Source organism: Barbus barbus, assembly GCF_936440315.1.
Source record: "Barbus barbus genome assembly, chromosome: 31".
In the NCBI taxonomy this organism is placed as follows: Eukaryota; Metazoa; Chordata; class Actinopteri; order Cypriniformes; family Cyprinidae; genus Barbus; species Barbus barbus.
Window position 1 is genome coordinate 14372150 of NC_136759.1, and position 22961 is coordinate 14395110.

The 22961-nt window shown below is 39.1% G+C and overlaps 1 protein-coding gene across 1 annotated transcript in view; it reads right to left on the reverse strand.

Moving 5' to 3' along the window:
- The window catches only part of LOC306851715 (seizure protein 6-like), a gene marked incomplete at both ends in the record, with an annotated part of 188554 nt that extends 176959 nt beyond the window's left edge, over positions 1 to 11595 (reverse strand). Inside the window, one exon of the mRNA XM_079388156.1 lies at positions 11511 to 11595. Coding sequence (XP_079244282.1) covers positions 11511 to 11595 — 85 coding nt within the window. The remainder of the gene's footprint in view (positions 1 to 11510) is intronic.
- Positions 11596 to 22961: the final 11366 nt, after the last annotated feature.

Here is a 22961-nt window from a genome sequence, read left to right on the forward strand (position 1 = left end):
AAACGGTGCTATTTTCATGGTCCTATTACCACTCACAGAAAGCTGTTTGCACAGCTTTCTCGTGGCTATGGCAGTAATTCCAAAAAAAAGAGAGATTTTAAGGGATGCAAAAGTTACTCAAAAAAAAAAACATTTACTCAAAAAAAATGTATCAGTTTCCATAAATATTAAGCACAACTGTTTTCGACATTGAAAATAATGAGAAATGACTGCTGAAAATTCAGCTTTGCCATCATAAAAATAAATTACATTTAAAACATTAAAAAATTAATTCAAATAACATTACTGTTTTTAATTTACATTTATAAATGCCGTATTTTTGATACAGTAAATGTATCCTTGGCAAGTATGAGAGGCATCTTTTTTTTTTTTAAATAAACACTTTAGTTTGAAATGTATACTATACACATATAATAGCTGCCTATATATCTCAGGAAAGAGATCCTTGGCATCAAAAAGTTTGATAATCCCGGTCCTAAATTGCAATTCAATTTAGCAAATCTGCACAAAATCACAATCAGTCGCCAACAACAGTGTCCACATAAATATGGTGTAATGTAAGACACGTTCTGCTCGATGCTTTGATGCAGAGAAACCAAGGATGCACTCCTGCTCCACTCCAAATGTTCCTCTGGTGATTACCTGCTGTCTCCCTAACTGTTGCACCCTGCTGGGGAAAGCTCTAGATGAAGTAGCTCCTAGATGGGAGCTGGCACTTCAAATGCAGGGAAGGGACGGGAAGGTTGTCGGAGACTTAATTGTGGCGGACAGCCCGCGGTTCTGCATGCGCCATAGACGCCAGACCCAATTAACCAGGCGTACACAGTCTGCCAATCCATGAGGGACGAGAAGCAGCAGATCTGCCGTTTGCTCTCCTCTGACTAATGGATCGATACGGAGACAGGGCCTGGGAGATATATACGTGCAGCAGAGAGGCTGACGTGCCAACTGACGCCATCTGCACGCATGTTACACCTGGTTTCTGCTTTATTTTTTCAACTCAGACTCTGGCTGGATGGCCGGACTCATTCTGAGATAATTACAGTGATGATCCTTGTGAAAAAGAAGTGTTCTTAATTGTATTGCATGTCTACTTGTAGTGGACTTCAAATCTAACTAATGCCTTGTCCAAATACCTACACTTGCGGTCTTTGCACTTGACCACTTATATGACGTATTTCCTGTATTTGGCCCAAGTGTTCAAATGAGGATGAAGACCACAAGAGTGTGTCGAACTTTTCATTATCTGATAGGACACGCTTATAGGGTTGTAAAAATGCAAGTGTTTATTAAGCTTTATTTTAATTTTAAATACTTTGCAGTTTAAAATCAATTTCTAAATGTCTGTTCAGTAGTTCCTATAACATGCCATAATTTAATGTGTGGTGCTTCTAATTAAGTGATTAAAAGCAGTTGCAAATGTTGTACAAAATAAATATCACCACTACTCATCTTTGCATCAATAAAATGTAAAAACACAGTTTTTCTACCATATTATATGTAAAATCGAATTATTATATTAATATTTAACTTACATTGGAAAGGTTTCCGTGATCTCTCAGCAAAAATTCTCACGATTTATTTCCAGAACATGATGCATGTGTTACGAAGCTCCAAGGAAGAAGATAATTCAAAATAACAGTCCACTCAAAAACATGTAACATAGACAATAACTGGCAACTGAAATGGGGAAAACGCAGGCCTTATAAACCCAGGGGCTAAAGGGATAATTAATGAAACAACAGGTGGTGACGATGAACTTAACAAGAAACTCAACACAGACATGTGAAAGATATCGCCCCCTCCCGGGAAGGCGTGTCCTCATGCCGTAAAGAGTTCAAACTGAGGAGGGAGGGTGTGGGCTCTGGAGGAGGGAGTGGAGCAGGAGAGAGGGCAGACCAAACACAGAACAAAATAAAAGTCCATGGGGGAGTGGAAGGTGGAAGGAGCCAAGGGGAAGTCAGGAGCAGGAGGAGCCATGTGTTGGAAGAGGAGGAACCGGAAATCCAGAGGTCAGAGGCAGAGCCGGTGGGACCGAGGACAAAGGCGGAGTCGGCGGGAAGGAAAAGTGTTGGGAAGAACAGAGAGCTTAGGGTTCACCTCTCCAAAAAAGTCAATCAGGTCCTCCGAAAAAATGTCCTTTAGTTCCTCATAATATCCACCAGAGGCCAGTTCGTACTCACTCATAGCGGTAGGAGTGTGGGCGAGGCAAGCCTCCATATCCCCGAACTCCACTAAAACTCCCTCAGTGCTCAGCGGTGTAGCCGGCTCACACACCTGGTCAGACCATTACGGGGTAGTAGGCTTCGGGGCGATGGTAACTTCCGACCTTGTCCTCGGTCCAAGTTCCTCCATCGTGGCGCGCCGAACTCCTTGGTCTACGGTGGGCTCGTGTGACACCTCCGTCGCATCTTTCGCTGGTGGTGGGCTGGTCTCTGGCAGTTGTGGAGTGGGGCTGGTGGCGAAATCATCATCCACAGGGCCGACGGTGAACATCGAGTCGTTGTGTACTAGCACCCACTCCACAAAGGCGGCGAAATCCTCTTTAGGACCGCCCGCTGGAACGTGTGCCTTTGACCGCTCGCTCAGGCTGATGTAATAAAAAACACAGAACGAGCAGTCCGGATAGTGAGTGAGGCACGCGAGCTGAATGAAGTCCAGGGTGTGAGCTTCCAGCGGGCGATCTCCCTGCTCCAGGCTGAGAAGTTTTACGGGGGGAAGGTCCAAGGAAAACTCTAAACAAAAAAATCATATTTGCAAATGTGTTTGACTCCACAGCCAACAGAGCAATTTTGTCTTTACTGTTCCAATACTTATGGAGGGCACTGTATATATATATATATTTAAATTTTTGGGTGAACTATCCCTTGATATTATATTATATTATATTCTTTATATTATTTCCATAATAAGTACTCTTTTCATAAGTAAAGTGTACTTATTTTTCACAAGGAGAGGAAAGGAGGCAGGGAGAGGTGAAGCAAAGGTTTGGGTCAATCAGTGTCTCACAGATCCGAATCAGTCCATCCGTCAATACTGCTAACATAAAACCAAGCAGTAAAGAACCACAAAATTTATGAGCGCAATGTATCACCAGCATAAGCCAAGCAGAGATGGACAGAAAAATAGAGTGGTGGACACCAGCCGATGGCGTGGCAGATTGGCCTATTGATTTGTAATTAATATCAACAAGCTTTCCTTCCTCCCCTCAAGTGGGTTGAAAGCCTTTATTGTGGAGTTACACAATAATAGTGTCACACTAATGTCCCACAGCCCACTTACAGGCGTCACCAGCGGCAATGGTGGAATCCCAGCTGTGCGTCTTGGTGGACAAGCGAAGAAATTTAAGCAGCAGGGACCGGCTTTGAAAAGTGGTATTGACACAGAGATGGTGTTCTGCCTGCTATCAAGACTACCGCAGATGGGGAGGTGGCCATTCATAACCTGCCCCGCTGGAGAGGCATAATTATATAACGACGTGAGCTGTTGGTTTAATAATATACAGTTAAATAAAAAAATAAAAAAACCGTGGAAGTGGAGTTTAAATGAAGTGGAGGCTTGTCAGAATACAGACGCTGAGCGGACATGTAGGTGCTTTTGAGTGCCGCAGATGTTTAGCACATCAGACAAGCTCTTGAGCGAGATGAGGAGCAGGCGCGAAAGGGGGAAAAGGCATATATACACATGGCAAAACGCAAAAGGGCTTCTGAAGCAAACGAACACAACCCGAGAGAAGCGGCGCTGGGGAAAAAGCGATTGGGATACACACTTCACAAGGCTGTGGAAGCATCAGACGTGCCTCAGAGACTGTTATGGCAGAGAGAAAGCAAAAGAGAGAGAGCGTGATAAAGCTTTACCATCCCCTCGGCACCTGGAAACTGTCAAAGCCTGATTCACAACTTCTGTCCTAAAGAAGGGGCAGACGCACAGGCACAATAACGTTCATTTTCACGCAAGCGCTGCGAAAAGGAGGGTTTAAGGAGGGTCTTCATGCACTGAATGGCTCTTGATGAGAGTCTGAGGCACACTGCAATAGGTTAATCACTGGTAATCAAAAAACAGGTGTTGAATATTTGCAGTTCCTGCACATGATCATCAGAATTCGGGAGCGTGCGGTTTAATTAATAGTGATGTCCCTCTCTCGCAAGTTTTTTTTTCCCCCTTCTGTTTATTTTCTCTTTTTTTTCAGACTTTTTTCGAAAGCCATGAAGCACAACTGATTGCATCGGATCACCAAGAACAAATTGCTTTTCCTCGGCAGAAGAAACGGGCAGAGGTGGGGGTGATGGGGGGGGGGGGGCAGTGGGGATAGAGTGAGTTTGTCGTTGATCAGCGGCTTAAAACATTTAGGGACCCTTCAGCAGGGTTTTGGAACGGCAGTAAAGACATATTTTACGTCTAAAGCCCAAACACACTTTTCAAATATAGAGGAAATACCAAATATTACACAAACTGAAGGCTCTGTATGTGTTCACAATATATGTTTTATAGGGGTCTAGACTAAAAACAAAATGACTGTGGAGCCATTGGCTCCTTAGAGTAAACATTTAGGAGCCATATCACAGAATCACGCAATAAAAATGTTGTTTCGCTGCCTGTTTTAGAAAAAAAAAACAATTGGATCTTATTAACCTCATATACTTTACTGGGATATATAAAAATATTACCATCACTATTAGTAATTTATGCAACAAAACTCTGGTGTATTATTTATTTTTACTTATACAATATCATATTACCAAGCAATCAGGAAACAAATTAATGTAAGTCCCTAAATCCTACATTATACATCACAGAAAAAGTTCATTTCAGACATAATTAAAAAAAAAAAAAACTCTAAATTCAGCGATAACGAGTCGGTAAATTAATCTGATTCAAACTGCTAACAAAAGACTGTTTCATTAAATGTTTTGACTGACTCACTAAAACGAACTGGTTCATAAGAATCATTTGTTTACGAATTGGACATTCCAGTTCACGCACAAGATAATATCTCGATGAAAGGGCATTTTAGTCACAGTCTGGAGCCCTGTTTTACGGACCTTTTTGCATAAGCACCTCTGACACTGTACCTAACAGGATATCTAATATAACACTAGATGCTCTATTTAAATTTAATCTATCTGATTATATCTTTTACATCTGTCCTCATCTGTTTCATAATACATGCCACCTGCGGTTAATCTATATAAACATAATCTTGCCACCCTTGACATATCACCATGTGCGTGTATGATGAAAGCTGGGGGAGGGGGTCCGTGAATTCAATCAGATACAAATAAGACTCTGGATTTATTCAATAAGAGGTTTAATCCATAAAACATTCTCTCATCTGCAAATTCATTTTCTGGAGAAGGACAAGACTGAATTTAATTGTAAATCATAATGCGCTTCCTAGAATGCCGTAGAATGTGATGTAAAAAGCAGGGCGGGCTGAATTATGGAAGGGGCAGGACAAGCACATAAAGCACCATTACACCCCACGCTCCTGCCATGGCCAGTGATTAAAACAGGCCATAAAGACAAACATACATACAGTGTGGGTTAAAGAATGAGAGCGCCACGGCAAGGTCTTCCATTTTTATCAGGGCTAATGGAGAAAACAGCAAAAATGGGCAACAACATTTTTAAGTCACATGAGTACGATGTGTGTGCGAGGGCAATGTTGTGCTACAAAACAGCACGGGAATCATTAGGAAAGGATATAGACTATGGCATATTCAGGTCAAGAGCAAACATAAAGACTAGACTGCAAAAATACGAGTTTTATAATTAGACTCAAGCCTGTCAGACTCCTGGGCTACATTATGCCTTCTTCTCTTCCATATATAGACCGTATCCATTACAGTACAAGTTCAGAAAGGCAATCGCGTTATTTCAATCCCATCTCTACATCTGAACTCCCTATATTTCCATCTTTACCATCTGGCCTCTGGAAGCCTGACAAAGTCATTGATCATCCAGGCTACACAGATGTTCAGACATAGCTGCTACAAAAGAACTTCAAATGCTATTTAAGTGGGTTAGTTACTATATGATGTTAAGAGCAGGTCACGCAACACAGGAGTGTGTGTGTATCTGTGGTGTTCTGAGGCAAAGTCCTCACTTTTTTTCATATGCTTTATTTTAATCCAATGTAAACTAATGTTCCAGATACACTTAAAGGGACAACTGACCCAATAATAAAAATTCCATCTCACCCTCAAGTTGAGACAAAAGAAGATATTTTGAAGAATGTTGGTAACCAAACATCCTTTGACTTACATAGCATTTTTTTCCATATTATGGAAGTCAATGGCTACCAGCAACAGTTTAGGTACCAACATTTTTCAAAATATCATCAACTCAACTCTTCATTGAGTTTTAACAGAAGAAAGAAATTCATACAGGTTTGGAACAACACGAGGGTGAGTAAATGATGACAAAATGTTCATTTTGGGGTGAACTATCCCTTTAATGTTGAAACATTTTCCAGGTTAAATAAACATTACTTACACTTTCCATTTTTTATTTTAATTTATTTTAATTATTTTTGTATTTTTTTCTACAAGTATATATATCTTATCAAGTTAGTATTAATTAGTATTAGTTAGTATTAATCATTTTTATTTTATTTGTGAACTGATGTTCTCTTTAATAGCCAACCTATTTTTGGATAAGTGAAAAGAGTCATGATGGCCACAGACACAGAGATGAACCTGATCACTAAGAAGCTGACTGCTCACTAAAAACCTTTACAAATTGTGTTTTCAACTCATTCAAGTTTGATTTTTACATGATATCTATTTGGGCGAGTTGTTTACTTTCCTTTTAATTAGCCTTCACATTATATTTATTATTTCAGACTGATGTGCAGAAGAGCAACACGCACAAAACAAGAGACAGGATTTATTAACTGCCAAATAGGCCAGTCATATCATAGCGCAATGAGATCTCTTAAGAGATGTTTTCCTATTCATTCTCAATTACCCCCCACCAAACCCACTGTGTTTTTGTTTTTACGTTACAAATGCTATAAAACGAGTGATTTATGCATGTTTTTATGTTATATTTTCATAATTATTTTATTTCTGTAATTATTTTATTTCTGCACTACGAATGTTTTCTCATCCAATTTTCAAGGAGGCGCTACCTCCCTTACCTCCTAAGAGGAAACGCCCGTGGTGCATATGTGGCAGTTGTGCTAACGGCAGGAGGTGGGGCACCCTGGTAGCGTCCAGATTTCTCCCAGCAGTACTGTCTGCTGAGCGCCGTCCCAGCTGACTGTTCGTCAGCATTACAGAAGTGGCAGGTCTGCCAGTGTGGTCGTGGGAGGCCATCCAGCCTGGCGGCCGACTCATTTATCAGAGTCGTAATAAATACTAGGGGAGCAGACGCTCAACCTCATAGCTCCAGCTGAACCGCAGCTGAGCGAATGTGTGTGGGGGGGTCAAGAGGTCAAGCTGACAATCACTCCCACTTCCATCCTTCTTCTCCAGCACTGCCTGGGCCGACACAGGGCACTGATAAATTGCTGATTGAGTGATATTGCTTGATCCTAAAAGACAGGGTGCGAGCCTAATGGTTTATCGGAGCAGGATGAGCTGCGTTGGGAGGAAGTGTGGCCGAATCCTCCCCCGGTGCTTCAGGTAATGGAGTCAGGCTGTGGCACTCACCCTCCTCGAGGGCTGATCTCGGCTGGGTGTTTAAGTCAACCCATCACTGACACTCTTATTCTGTCAGTGGAGACCTGGGATGTCTGATCTTACACAGTGCCAGAGCACAGACAGCGGCTCAGACGGCTGTGCTATGTTACTCACGCTGCTCTGAGACCATTCGGCACTACAGTCATACCTCAAATGTGGATTTTAATGCCGCTGTGTTTGCTAAACAAGTGGCTGAGTAAATGCTTGATGAATGAGACAACCGTTGTGGGACTTGACCACCGTAAAAAAGATTTTCCGAAGTTGTAAATAAATGTATACAACTGGTATACATTTTACACAAAAAAATACTACTTAAATCTTTAAAACTGAAGTAATATTTAAAAATTTCATGTTTAACTCAGTTTGTTACATTATGGTATGTTCAGTATGTACTCTTTCCAGTGTATAGAAACATGCTAGCAACTTTTAAATTCAGTTGATTTTATACAACAAAATGTGAAAATTTCCTAGCATATTTTTCTCAAAACCATAAACCGCCATTCTCATCGCAATACTCAAAATATTTGTCAGAGGGAACCAATAGTGAATAAGTCTTTTGGCTTCCAAACTGATGTCACGAGTACATAGCTTTTAGCACATTTTTTTTTCTGCAATAATCAGAATAGTTTTATACATTAATGTTATTTTGGGCAATTTAGCCTTAATACTCTTTTTTTTTTTTTTTTTTTTTTTTTAAATCAGGGATGCACCAATTCCCTGATACAATTCTGGTTTATTTTTATGTTATGGTCAATAACCAATAAATGACTGATAATACAATTCTCTAATATTTTGTCTAATTAAATATTTAAAGTTGATATGAATTTAGGAAAAGTGAAATATAAAAAGAAAAATCTGAAAAGTGAATTCAGGCATCACAACATTATAATGCACAGTATTAAAAATGTATTTCATATTTGAGATTTGCTGTTATTAAATTTTTAGTATTACATATATTTAAAACAAATATCTAATAGCAATCATTAACCAATATGAATATGGACTACAGCAACCACAAGGATGAAAGTTTACATGTTTGATCAATGAGGCAACCGTTGTCCTTGTAACTTGTTTGCAACTTCAAAATGTCTGAGGCATTTTTTTTTTTTTTTGTAGAACAAAAATTAAGTCTTTTTCAAGTCATTTTAACCAGCATATTTTACTCAAAACTATGGTACAGATACATCACGCATCCCTATTTCTTTTATCTTTATTACACATTTTCATTGCCGTGTTCAAATATTTTGATTAATAGATTTCTGTCAAAGTGTAAATCTGCTGTAAATGAGAGAAACGATTCCACAGCAAGGATTCTAGAATGGAGCTCCATTAAAATCTTAACGTTGCATTACAGGGAAGCAGCTGCTAAAGGTTCCTACAACATCTTTACACCAGCTGCTCTGTCATGACAAGCAGCGCACTTGATTTCTGTCGGTTTGTTCATGCAAATCAATATTCACTGATTTCCCTGTACACTTATGAACCATATATACATATATGTTTATAGACAGCTACTGTAGTAGACACTGCTGCAGATTACAAATTTAACCATATAGGTCTATCATTTGCTCACAATGCCATGAGGGAGCCGTGAGGCTGTCCTGTTCACCAGTGAACCTCATTTATAAACATTCATACTTGCTAATGAACCGTTGCCTTGTTCAAAACATCCGGTTATATATGTATATTTTCTACACATTAACATTCATCTTTTCCTGTGTGTGTTTCTTGGTGTGCATGCACTAAATGTGTATTTACATCTGTGTCTATCATAGCAGGACAATGCAGACCCGAGCAAATTGACCCTCTGACCTTCCTGTGTTTCTTGTATAGCCCATCATCCATTTGTGAGTGGTGGGCCCTGCTTTTAGCCTGCTGTCTGTGCTCAATGTGGAATGATGGAGCTGGGCATTAGTCAGAGTGCTTTTCAAGGTAAGAGCCATTCAGCGCGCAGCCCTGAAACCTCATCACACCAGTCCTGAAGGTGACTGATCGGAAAACACTGACTCATACACCTCTCAAAGCTAAAAGGTCAATGTTCCAATCACCAATATGTAATCAATACAGAGCTAAATGTAATTAGTACAGACAGAAAAGATGAGTCTGAGACAACAGACTCAGGCTGGAAACGCTTTGTCGCAAATATGAAGCGCAATTTAAATTCTGCCACCTAAAACTATGAAACATCACATTTGCAAATGAAAGTATCTTCCCGAATGATGAGGGGCTTGTGAGATGATTGCTTCGCAAGTGTCTCCGCAGAAGCGAGTGACAGGTGAGTAAAAGTGCAAAGGTATTCTTGAATTGGAAGAATGACAAGACGGAAATTATGTATAGATTAAAAAATATAATTTGGCTGACATGCAATCAAATTCCTGCTCATTTTTACTTTTTAAGGAAAATGAAACCGAATAGAACATTTATGCAGAAAATTGAGTGCCGCACATCTCTCAGAAGTATACTGTATGGAGCAGCTCTTGACAAATAACACAGGATTATCCCTTGTATCGCTCACAGAGCTTTTACAGTAAGACAAAAAAGAGTGAGGGGAATTGTCAGACATAAGCTAAAAACAACACAGAGCTCTGAGGTAGTGGTGTACAACAGCTTTCTGGAGTGAAAATGAAGTGCAACATGGACTACTCTGAGCCTGGAAAATGACTGTAGCAGGTTTCAGTGGGCAAAATGCATGGCTAGCATATTTTACGTGTATTGTATGATTTTTAATCAATGTTTTAAAGATGAACATGAATTTTGTAAAGCTCTGTACTGATATAATCCTCAAAACCCATGCAAATGCTGAGAAACTAATGTGAAGTATCAATATCAAATATTACTGACAACAATGTTATACCCCCTGTGTTAAGTGACAAATATTAGATATGAAACATGAAAACTGTACAGAAGATGTCACTCACTTATTCTGTCAACAGTGTGGTGTAAAGAAAATCTGGATGATACTGGCATATTAGAAAAGACCAATTTAATTTTAAACTGTCATCTACATAATTCTAATATTACAAACATTGTGCTTTGTTTGTTAACACTTTTTTGTGATTATATTGCTTTCCCTCTGTGACAATCAATTAAATAGTGTCTAAGAGATTTAAATAAGTTTACTTGTTTGAATTTTCCTTCAAATAAAATGCATTTTACAATGACTTGTGAAGGTGAAGGAGTATATTTCACTTCTAAATCATAGTAAATAATGTTCCTTTAGTCTCACAACACTGTGATCCCCAAATTAAAAACCTGTTGAACCTCAAACGTTTTGGCTTGTTATACATGATCACTTTTAGTATACTGATCAGATAAATCTATAACCAAAGATCTGGCTTGTGTACTAACTTTATATCACATAAAACTGAATGAGAATTTACAGCCATTAGTCTACACAAGAAAAATGTGAAATGAAAACGAGAGACTGAAACATATAGACCTCTGGCTGGAATAAAAATAATACAATGCTATAAATAAATAGGAAAGAGCGTGGAGCTAATAGGAAATACACTGTCAGGCGCGGTGCTGTCCATCCTGTGTGTGCTTTATCACAATTACGCCGATGACTTTGTGACTTACGAGTGCATCTGTTGTGAAATGCGTGATGACAGAACACATTTCTGCTCGCGTGCAACCAAAGTATTAGTGGAACGTCTTAAATAAACCTCCTCGGCACAAATCTGCTGGAGTTTTTTCTCCGCCAACAAATGTACAATACAGTGAGAAATGGGTCTACCCGTCGGAGTCTGTGGAGCTGCGCGTACCCTCTTCCGCTAATCGCGTGGACAGCAGAACAAGTATCAAATTACAAATATAAATTCTTACCTTGCCCTCGTGCCATCCACACGCCAGCAAATACGGCCAAAATCAGAATGACCATGTTTTGTTTGTAATTTCTTGTCGAGTTCATGCTCGCGGCAGTGAGCTCCTATCACAGAATATGTCCTTGTATTAAAACACTTTCCGAATAATTAAAGAGGAGCAGGACGCAAACGTTCCGCGCCGTGAGGAACGAGGTCTCTGCGCGAGACGGGGAGCTCTGATCAGATTTATAATTGTGGAGAGCCAGAGAATGTTCAATTTCTGTCAGCACCTCTCAGACTGAGTCGAGCCGTTTCAGTACCGCGGACAGCTCCTAGCGTCAGCAACTGGAACAACTTCAGGCTTCGCGCAAACTTTGTACCGTACATAATCTAATAGTGCCCTCGATTAAATGGCTCGAGTATTACCATTTGTGTTTCATTTCAACTGCTGACCGAAGGGAAAGGAGGAAGTGGTCGAGCGTGCTTCATAAAACCAACGTGCTAGGATTAAATAGGTACCTCTAGTGGGCACACCAACTGGACTAGTCAAAAATAGATAAAAATAATAATAATTAATCCCCCCCCCCCAAAAAAAAAAAATAAATATAGTTTTCATGTGAAATACGTGTTTTCTGTAGCAAAAGTCATATTGATATATTTTGTAGGGCATAGTGTAATAAATGAATGTGTGTAACTGTCTAGAGATTATAAAAAAGAAAAGCATTAAGAGGCTGAAATATGGTGAAAGAAGTTGTCAAATGTTTTATTCATATTTCACGATAAATAAAAATTTAATTAAAATATTAATCAAATAAAATATTATCATTACTTAAACTAAAAAGCTGCTTCATTTTCATGGAACAAGAAAACCATTGAAGAGCACTTTTAAAATAATATGTAAAAAAAAACTAAACCTTTGAATGGTACTGTATATATATATATATATATATATACATATATATATACTTGTTTTATACTACTACTCTATTAAAGAAATTAACACTTTTATTCCGCAAGGATGCACTAAACTGATCAAAAGCAACAATAAAAAAACATTCATTATGCTATAAAACATATTTCAAACAAATGTTGTACTTTAGAACTCTCCATTCATCAAAGAATACACAAAAAAGTATAAGGTCAATGATACATGGGGCAACTCTGGCTGATGATACACAGGAAACTCTTTGAGCAATGTTGCCATCAACGGGCAACCAGGTGAGACACAGGGCCCACAACCGTTCTAAAATATCCAGATGGAAATTTGTTACCATTCTCAGTGGGAAAGTGCAAGCAACATTGCTCAAAAAAAGTTGTACAGCAATATTGCTCAAAAAGTTAGCCGGTGTATCATCAGACTCACAGTTTCCACAAAAATATTACGCAGCACAACTGGCATTAATAATTGTCACACCAAATAGCTCATATGAGAATGATTTCTGAAGGATCATTTGACAATGAAGATGTTGCAGATGATTCAGCTTTGCATTCATTATAGGAATGAATTACATTTTATTACTTATTCAAATAAACAGTGTTTTTGGTCAAATAAATGTAGCCTTTGTAAGAATCTGACCTCAAACATTTGAACGATATATACCGCATACTTAAACCTTCTTATCGAACAGCAAGTTTAGTTTAGGTCAAACTGTGCAATTAAACATGATGTTCATGATATATTCAAGACACAAAATCCATATATTTTGACCTTTCTATAAAAAGTCAGGTTTTGTTGGAGTAATCAGAAGGAGTAATTCCAAGAAATATCTTAAATGTTCATTATTTAAAGTAGAAATATTTACAAATATATGTTTGCCTTAAAAATATGTTTAAAAACTTTTTCAAATGAAACATTTAAAGTGTTTAAAGAAAACTGATTTTAGAATTTAACTGATGGTTACACAGCGTGTTAGACCTGTCTCTAAACAATAACTTTCCAATTACAGCAATATCACAGCTATTTGCAACAGAGCACTGTTAAACTTTTTCTTTTTGTTTTGCTGCATTCTTTCCCTCTGGAATGGGTCACTCTGGTGAATAAAAACATCTAATTAGGAGCAAAACACCTCTGTTTATAGCGATAATTTAAAGGAATCTAGAGAGGAAAAAGGAAAGATGAAAATCTCAAAACTCGCCTCTCCTAAAAATTACGCATACAATGACCTGCTCATCAGTTCCCAGTATTTGCACTCCACAAAGAACTAAATAGTAAGGAAAAGAGCAACACTCATGAAATATACATGAGGTGAGACAGAGGACTTTGTGGCAATAATATAGAAATGTTAAGTGATGCCCCAGAGTCGAAGAGGTATGAACGTTAACCACCAAATGTTAATGCAGTCTTCATCTGCCAGACATTATTGGAATTATAGGAAGCCATCCTCACCTTTTCATTCCACCATATTTCCCTCGAAGCCTGCTCATGTTTATGTGGAAATATTCTCTGCCTCTCTGTGTAATAATTACTATTCCAAGCGCAGTGCTAAGCCTGAAACTGGTAATTATAATTGCAGACTACAAAAGTAAGAATGTTGAATTTATAACCTATTTAGACAAACTTAACAAGCAGAGAATGATTGATTTCTTGATTGAAGCAGAGCAGTCTTAACCAGCTACACTGTATTCTGTCTGTTTGAATGCAGATGTTTCACAAGAACAGGGTTATTCCCCTGAAGCTAGACTGGTCATTGAAGCATTTAGGTTACCTGTACCTACAAGCCAGTATCATGAGGTTAAATCATCTCTGTGTCAATGCTTAAAGTGATATTTCAAAATTCTGGCATCATTTCACCACCCTTATTTCATTGCTGTATGTTCTGTGCAACACAAAGAAAGGCATTTTAGAAACATTTCACTTGTTTGTGTCCATAAAATAAAACTCAACAGGTTCCAAAACAACAACAGACCCCACTGACTTTAATTTCATGCACAAAATATACTCTGTGTTACACCGAATAAAAAAATGGGGGTGGTGATGGCGCAGTGGATAAGACACATGCCTTTGGTGTGAGAGACCAGGGTTCGAATCCACTGTGAGAGACCAATGTGTCCCTGAGCAAGACACTTAACCCCTAGTTGCTCCAGAGGCGTGCGACCTCTGACATATATAGCAATTGTAAGTCACTTTGGATAAAAGCGTCAGCTAAATGAATAAATGTAAATCATGCATATGCTCTATTATAATCCCAGTTCTTGCATGGCCAGCATACTCACCGGACATGTCACCCATTGAGCATGTTTTGGGATGCTCTGGATCAACGTGTACGACAGCGTGTTCCAGTTCCTGCCAATATCCAGAAACTTCGCACAGCCATTGAAGAGGAGTGGACAACCTGATCAACTCTATGCGAAGGAGATGTGTTGCACTGCGTGAGGAAAATGGTGGTCACACCAGATACTGACTGGTTTTCTGACCCTCCCCCGGACCCCCCAATACAGTAAAACTATTCTTTTTCTATTCTATCTGTTTTCTTTTTATTTATTATAGAATTTAAAAAAGCTAACTGTTAAACTAACTGAGACTTTTTATAGCACTTGTATATCATTGCACATTTGTTGATTTTGATTGCTTCCATTGTCCTCATTTGTAAGTTGCTTTGGATAAAAGCATCTGCTAAATGACTAAATGTGAATGTAAATGTAATGTAAATCTACCAAACATCTAAAACAATGCTGTGTTCTGGGCTAAATGCACTCATTGTATGTGCTTAAAAGTGTTATTTTTACCAGCTTATAACTCACAAAGAGCTTATAAAATGTGTAAAGGAGTCAAAACAGATCCAGGAATTCATATAAGAATCATATAAGATTCATATAAGAATCAAAGTCATGTCCATATACTGAAAACTATTTAAAATCTAGGAGTATTAATTAATATTACGCCTCCTGCTATAAATCAAGAACAGCAACATTTTGCATTTATCTAAATTAACTCGAAAGTCAAACACACCCACACTAATCTCCACTTGGGACAATAATGCATACAAATTAAATATTAAGGTCATTAAAGGGAAGCAATTCTGGGCCGTCGCACGCAGCTGGAAGACAAGAAAAAGGTCAGGCTCTATGGGTTCTGGATGGCTTCAGGGGAGCATCAAAGCAGCTCAGAGGTTTATATTTAGTCGTAACTGTTGAATGGGGTTTTATGTCCATGCTAGAGACTGTGAGCTTTATCAGAATGGAAAGTTACTCATCAAATGCTCAAACTGTGCGAGATGTGTACCAAGTACCAAGATGGCGGCGCGAACACATCGCGAGGCTCAGCGTCTTACCAGATTTAGGAAAATAGTGTTAATTTACCTGGTTATTTCACTCGTGTTCGCGCGATTCAGCTATGCGAACTACAGCTATACAAAACAGTCACTTTTGGACATCAACAAACAGTGTTCCAACATAGTTTTAGATCATCCTTTCGACTTCGAACTCCCGCCGGAGCTACTGAGATCACCGCGGACAAGCGGATCACTCGTACCGGCCGGAAGTGCTCGGCGTTGGCATCGAGACCGTAAACAAAGACGGGGAAAGCGTGGAGGGCTGCGTGCTAAGCTAAGGCTAAACCCACATCGACCAGCTCTGCCCAGCATCTTCCTTGCCAATGTACGGTCTCTGATGAACAAGATGGACGAACTAAAGATCTGGACCCTCACACAGAAATGGCTTATGGACTGTAATGTTATGTTCTTCACTGAAACATGGCTCTGCAACGATGTCCCAAACAGCGTGGTGCATATGGATGGAAAATCACTCAAAGCTGAGCATCAACCCAGTGAACTGCCTCTCACACTCTCCACATCAGATGTCTACTCCACTCTGCGTAAGGTGAATGCACGGAAGGCAGCTGGCCCTGACGGAATACCTGTTCGTGTGCTTAAAGCCTGTGCGGAGCAGCTAGCTGAGGTCTTCACGGACATTTTCAATCTGTCCCTGGCCCAAACAACTGTCCCCACTATCTTCAAAACCTCCACCATCGTACCAGTACCGAAACATTCCACTGCCTCGGTCCCTAACGACTTCCGTCCTGTTGCACTCACCCCCATCATTGCCAAGTGTTTTGAGAAACTGGTTGCATCCCACTTAAAATCCTGTCTCCCTGCTACACTGGACCCATTCCAATTTGCCTATCGCCACAATAGGTCAACAGAGGACGCCATCTCAACAGCACTTCACTCTGCCCTCACCCACCTGGACAGTCAAAACACACATGTGAGAATGCTGTTCATAGACTTCAGTTCTGCATTTAATGCAGTAATCCCCTCCAAGCTGATCTCCAAGCTCAGCCAGCTTGGAATCAGCACACCCATCTGCAATTGGATTCTAGACTTTCTGACTAACAGACCTCAGTCCGTTAAGTTAGATAACCTCTCCTCCTCCATCATCACCCTGAACACCGGCGTGCCACAGGGCTGCATACTGAGCCCTCTCCTGTACTCCCTCTTCACCCATGACTGTGTTCCTGTTTATGGCTCCAACACCATAATTAAATTTGCAGATGACACCACGGTGGTAGGTCTGATCAAGGATGACGATGAATCAGCCTACAGGGATGAGGTGCAGCACCTGGCTGTGTGGTGTGCCACCAACAATCTAGAACTAAACACCCAGAAGACAAAGGAGATCATTGTGGACTTCAGGCGGACTAGGAGTCATGCACACACACCCATCTACATCAACGGAGCTGTAGTGGAGCGTGTGTCGAGTTTCAAGTTCCTTGGCATCCACATCTCTGATGACCTCACCTGGTCCCATAACACCTCCACTCTGGTCAAAAAGGCACAGCAGCGCCTTTACTTCTTAAGGAGCCTTAAGAAAGTTCACCTGAATCCGAGGATCCTTGTGGAATTGAGAGCATACTCACGAACTGCATCTCAGTATGGTACAGCAATTGCTCTGCATCTGACCGCAAAGCACTCCAGCGGGTGGTGAAAACTGCTCAACGGATCACCGGCACCCAGTTAACTTCCATTGAGAACATTTATTATAAGCGCTGTCTGGGCAGGGCAAGAAACATCATCAAGGATGCCTCTCACCCTAATCATGGACTTTTCACCCTCCTTCCATCCGGCAGGCGTTACAGGTGCCTACGCTCTCGCACTAGTAGGCTCAGGAAGAGCTTCTTCCCCGAAGCTGTGACACTTCTGAACGCCACACCACCAATCTAACCTGCACCTGCTTATTACTGCACTGGTCACAGTACTTTACACACATGCATTTGCACTACTCATATTTTGCACAGACTGCACATTGTTAAAGTTATTACACTATAAACTGTATAAAGTTGTTACTATACAAAGCGCAGTAAACTATTTCTATAAAATATTGCACTACTGCTATTTTGCATAGAATACATTGTTCTATCAATATTTTGCACACTCATCCAGCTGTATTTATTTATTACCACTGTTCTCACGTTTCTGCTGTTCATAATGTGTATATATAATCCTACATTGCTCTGTTCATAATGTACATACAATCCCTACATTGCATTCCTATTTATATTCTGTATATACTCTGCTCAATACTGTATATAGCAATTCCACTGTACATTCTGTAAATCATATCTTCATTTACTCTGCACTTATATGTATATAAAACACTATATTCTTGCACTTCTGGTTAGATGCTAACTGCATTTCATTAGCTCTGTACTTGTACTCTGCATAAATGACAATAAGGTTGATTCTAATCTAATCTAATCTAATGTGAGTTCTCTCTGCTCAGAAGTAATTGTCTTCGCCTGCTGTTTGCAAAAGGCTGATGGCAAGAAACAGTTCAGACATCGTCCATATTTCAGGACCTCAGTCACGCTACTTCGAGGAATTCTGCTCCGACTTGTTTTTGTAAAAAGCATGTCTGCTTCAAAGACGGTGCAGTAACTTGTGTGTGTGTAATTTAGTTTTAATAGCTGGGTCTCTTGTTTCATGGTGCAAAACAATATATCTTCCTTTCAAAAAGAATTCGCTTGCTTTTCGAGATTATAGCTAAACAAATTGGAGAGTTCAGGGTTTAAACGAGTTTAATAAGAGTCTTTTCTACGCCACTGAGCCTGCCCAGATAGGATGTGGGCCTCATTTCCTGCCTGCTCATCGCCTGCCAATCACCCTGTCATTCAGGGGCAAGGTCTGAGAACAGCTTAAACACCTCCTACTGTTTGCAAAAGGAGACAAGCCAACGCGAAAGGAATGAAAGACGTTTGACAATTTCCGTTTTCTGAACTGTAAATGTCTAACAATCACACATAAAAAAATACAATAGATGCAAATCTAATTATTTAGAGAACAACTCGAGAGCTATTCTGACACAGATAGTGTATCTAGTTTCGTTCCCATTCACCAAAGCTTGTCTCGACATGCTGCAAAAACAAAACCTTCATCATCCTTTTATCAGCCAGGCTGAGAAAGGCAATAATATACTTTCTACTTCAACCGTAATGAAATCTGTGTTTCTGATCTCGCTGAAATAATTGAGAACAGGATCTCAAACTGTCAATGCACCATGGCTCTATACAGTCTTAGACTCCTGCATTCACCGAGCAATCAACTCTCACCAAGCCTGCCCACCAGATATTTCTGTCGAAAGTCAGCTGAGAGCTATTTCAATTATTTAAAATGTGCATCTTCAAACCCTTTTGGGTTATTTCATGCAAAAAGCAGAAATTTCTCTTCATGATGCCCATACCACAAACTGAGCCGATCGCAAGCTTGTTCATGATGAGGTAATTCTTCCCGCACCAGCCATCTGGCAAAGCCACAAAACCAAATACAAACAACAACCTTGCAATTCAAGACCTTGTTTTGTGCATTATAATACACAGTGTGATTCTTGGAATATGAGAAAATGGCCTCTCTCATTGTTTATGACACACAAGCCTGAGTGCATCTGCATTCTGTAAACTGCATTTATTGTCTTGTGGATCCTGAGGCTGATAGAATGACTCACACCCAAGACATATGGAAATAATCATTTCAGTGGCTACTATCTAAATATGTATTCTAGTTCATTTTGTTATAGTTTTACAAAAGACTTAAACATATTAAGTAGTGTTTTTTTTTTAATTGAAACAGTTATAAAAGGCACTGTATGATATGTTTATTACTGCTATTAAACATATTTCACATACAGTATTGTTCAAATGTTAGTAAAGTAATAGTAAATCTTATAATTATAATTCAAATAAATTCTGTTCTTTTGAACTTTCTATTCACACACACACACACACAAAATCCACAAAAATATTAAAGCAGCACAACTGTTTTCAAAATTAATAATAATTCTAAATGTTTCTTGAGCAGTAAATCAGCATGTTAGAATGATTTCTGAAGGACTGGAATAATGGCTGCTGAAAATGCAGCTTTGCCATGTTGAGAGAAATCGGCAGTAAATGTGTAAACATGATGCTTACTGTATATGAACATACTTACTGTATTTACTCATCTCACCTGCACAAAAAAACAGATTCCGTAATCGTCAGTAATGGATAAAAACAGTCAAACGCAAACTCAGTATAATTTTTTAACTTTAAAAATGAATATGTTAAACAAGACAAATATCATTTATGTATTTAATCACATTTTATTAACCAGTGTCTTTGCTACTGACCTTCAATGATCCAATTCAACCACACTAAGCAAAAATGACACATCTGTGTTTCATTTTTGTTATTGCTGAATAATGTTGAACTTTCTTCTCCTGCGTCATATTCTTCTTGAAATTAGTTTGAGCTGCGTTCTCTACTGTACAGACGTGAATTTACATTTCCTTCAGTCTGAGGCAAATTCATTGCACTTTTGGATGCAAAAGGACTTTTACATTTGTAAAATTTTTAAGAACTTTTTATATTAAAAACAAAAAAGCAAACCCTGCCCAGTTTTAAAAAGTAACTCGGAAGTAATGTGTTTTACGAAAGCAATGTGTTACAATATTGTAATGCATTACTTTTAAAAGTAACTTCCCTAACACTGTTGGTGAGTGCAAAATACTTCTTTCAAACACACTAAAAATTCTTACTAACCCCTTTTGTAGTGTTACACAAGGACATCAACATATATGTCCAACGTTTTAAGCAGCATATCTAAATGTCATCACCTTTACCTAGCATTCTATGTTCTGTGGTACTTCCTATAATGCTCTGTCACAGCGTGGCCATGTCAGTCCAGACTGAGGCTTTACCAGTCACCACAGCTTAGGTGATCTCTGGAGTGGAGCCTTGGTTCGGGTTAAAAAGTACCCACAGACCCAGCGGCCACTCAGCCCCACTGGGCAGGGATCTATCAAGCAGTCCACCTGCATGCTCCGTCTCACACACAAATGCAGGGGCAAGCATAAAGCATCTCGCTCGAGGGAAAATGAAAGCCTTGCACCATGGTGACATCTGTCCTAAAGAAAAATTGGCATTTCTGTGTTTTCCGACCGCCTTAGAAAAAAAAAGTCCAAAAAAACAATGTGAGTGGGAAATTAAATTGAGAGCACAAAAAAGAAAGAAAGAAAAATCACTGAACCTGCAACTTTAGAGTACTAACGCATGTGTTTTACAGAGTTCCCATACTTCAATATATTAATTCCTAAACTTGCTTCGCCAAGCAGAAACAGACTTCAGATCATGCTTCAGAAAATCCCTTTATCTGTCTTATAGTTCAAAAGCTCCACAAAAAGATCTTTGCCACTCTGAACCTGCCTAAAACAACATCAGAAATTATATATATTTTTTTATATAAATTTCAATGTATGAATATTAGAGAGTAATGAATTCAGGCAAAAATCACTTGGGCTGCAATAAGAGCATGGAAGAGAGTACATAAACTGCACTACATGATTGTATGTCTCAAGACATCAGACTCCAGCCTACACTACTGTACTGTCAGAAGACTATATTTTGCTTTTCCTCTGAGTCCCTAATTATTCAAGCAACACATCTGTGAGTAGATAGTGACCCTAAGCTCCTTACACTGCAGTCGGCAATGCACCAAGACACATAAACCTCACATCAAAAGTTAAAGGGCAACGCTCAGCTGAGCATATAGGAGTGCCAGGGGGTGAAGGCAGATGTTGTGGTCATATTGTACAGAAGACAGAGCTTCGGACTGTACCTGAAAAGTGCTCTCTGCCCCCTGGGGTCAGTCGGATCTCTGTTATCTGAAGAAACTAGGACAAAGCTGGCAATAGAAATCTGGCTGCTCAAAGAGTAAAGGCCATTGCACACTGAGTCCGAAATTTTCGCACGTTAAAAAATAAATACGACCTCACTTGTCAATCACGTTTACACACTGCCTCTGAAACGTTTGTCTGTCATAAAAAATTTGGATCCGGTTCGATTGTCTCAGTTTTCCCATATAATGATAAAAATCCACCCACTGTCTCTTTCTCAAATCAGGCTGTTCTGAGAGTCCTGTCAGTGAGAGTTTTTTTCAGTGTAGTATAAACGATACTGATGTATCACACTGATGTACTATTTTAAAACTGAAATGCGAAAACCAATGGTCCAAACTAATTTAAAAGGAAGTTTCCTGAGTTATGTTTTTAGGATGTTAACATTTGTTTCCATGCATAAATATGCATATTTACCCATTACTTTTTCCTGTTTCTGGTTTTGTTTCTTATTTAGTCGTGTGCATTTATATCACCTGTTAATTCTGTTCTTGGTTCGTTATCCTCACTATCTGGGTTTTGGGTTGCACTGCTCCTTCATTTTTTCCTGTTCTCCTGCATTCCAGATTTTTAGCTTTGTTTAATGAAGACTGCTGTATTTAGACCCTCGACTCCTTGCCTGCAACCAACCTGTGGCAAAAAGCTAATTAAAAGGAATTATAAAAACTGTAAATACTATATACTGAATAAATACCGAATACTATAATTGTGTACAAGTAATATTAAAATGTGGCAGGAAGAAGGGCTTTCCTCAGTGTCTGGAAGTCTTGCTATCCTCTGACGCTGTAGTTGTGAGAGGAATAGAGGATTTCACCCCTGAGATGCTTCTAAACGGTGCATGGGGAGACTATGTGTAAATGAATAATTGAAGACACTCACGCATTTCATTTAAGAATTTGGCAGCGCAGTATGTGGGATCATGTTATCTCCACTGCAATCCTCACATATAAATGTACAGTCAGTACACTGGGAGTCAACTGGATACATATTTACACTCAAGGCCCAAACATAAAAAATACATGAAGATGTATGGAAAAGAAGGGGGTTGTCTATACACATGAGAGAGAGAGAGATATGAAAAATGAAAAACAGAAATCTTGTCTTAGCAAGTAACTGAAATAAGTTTAAGCTTATTACAAGATTAATGTAATAAAATTACAAGAAAAAAAACATTGCAAAAAGTTAAATGCATTAAAAATCCAAAAACGGCAAAAGCACACAACCAAATGATTAAAACAAAAATAACAAAATAAAATAAAAGCTACTTCAAAATATTAATTAATACTATAAATACTACATTCTAAATAAATACCAAATACTATAATAGCATAAC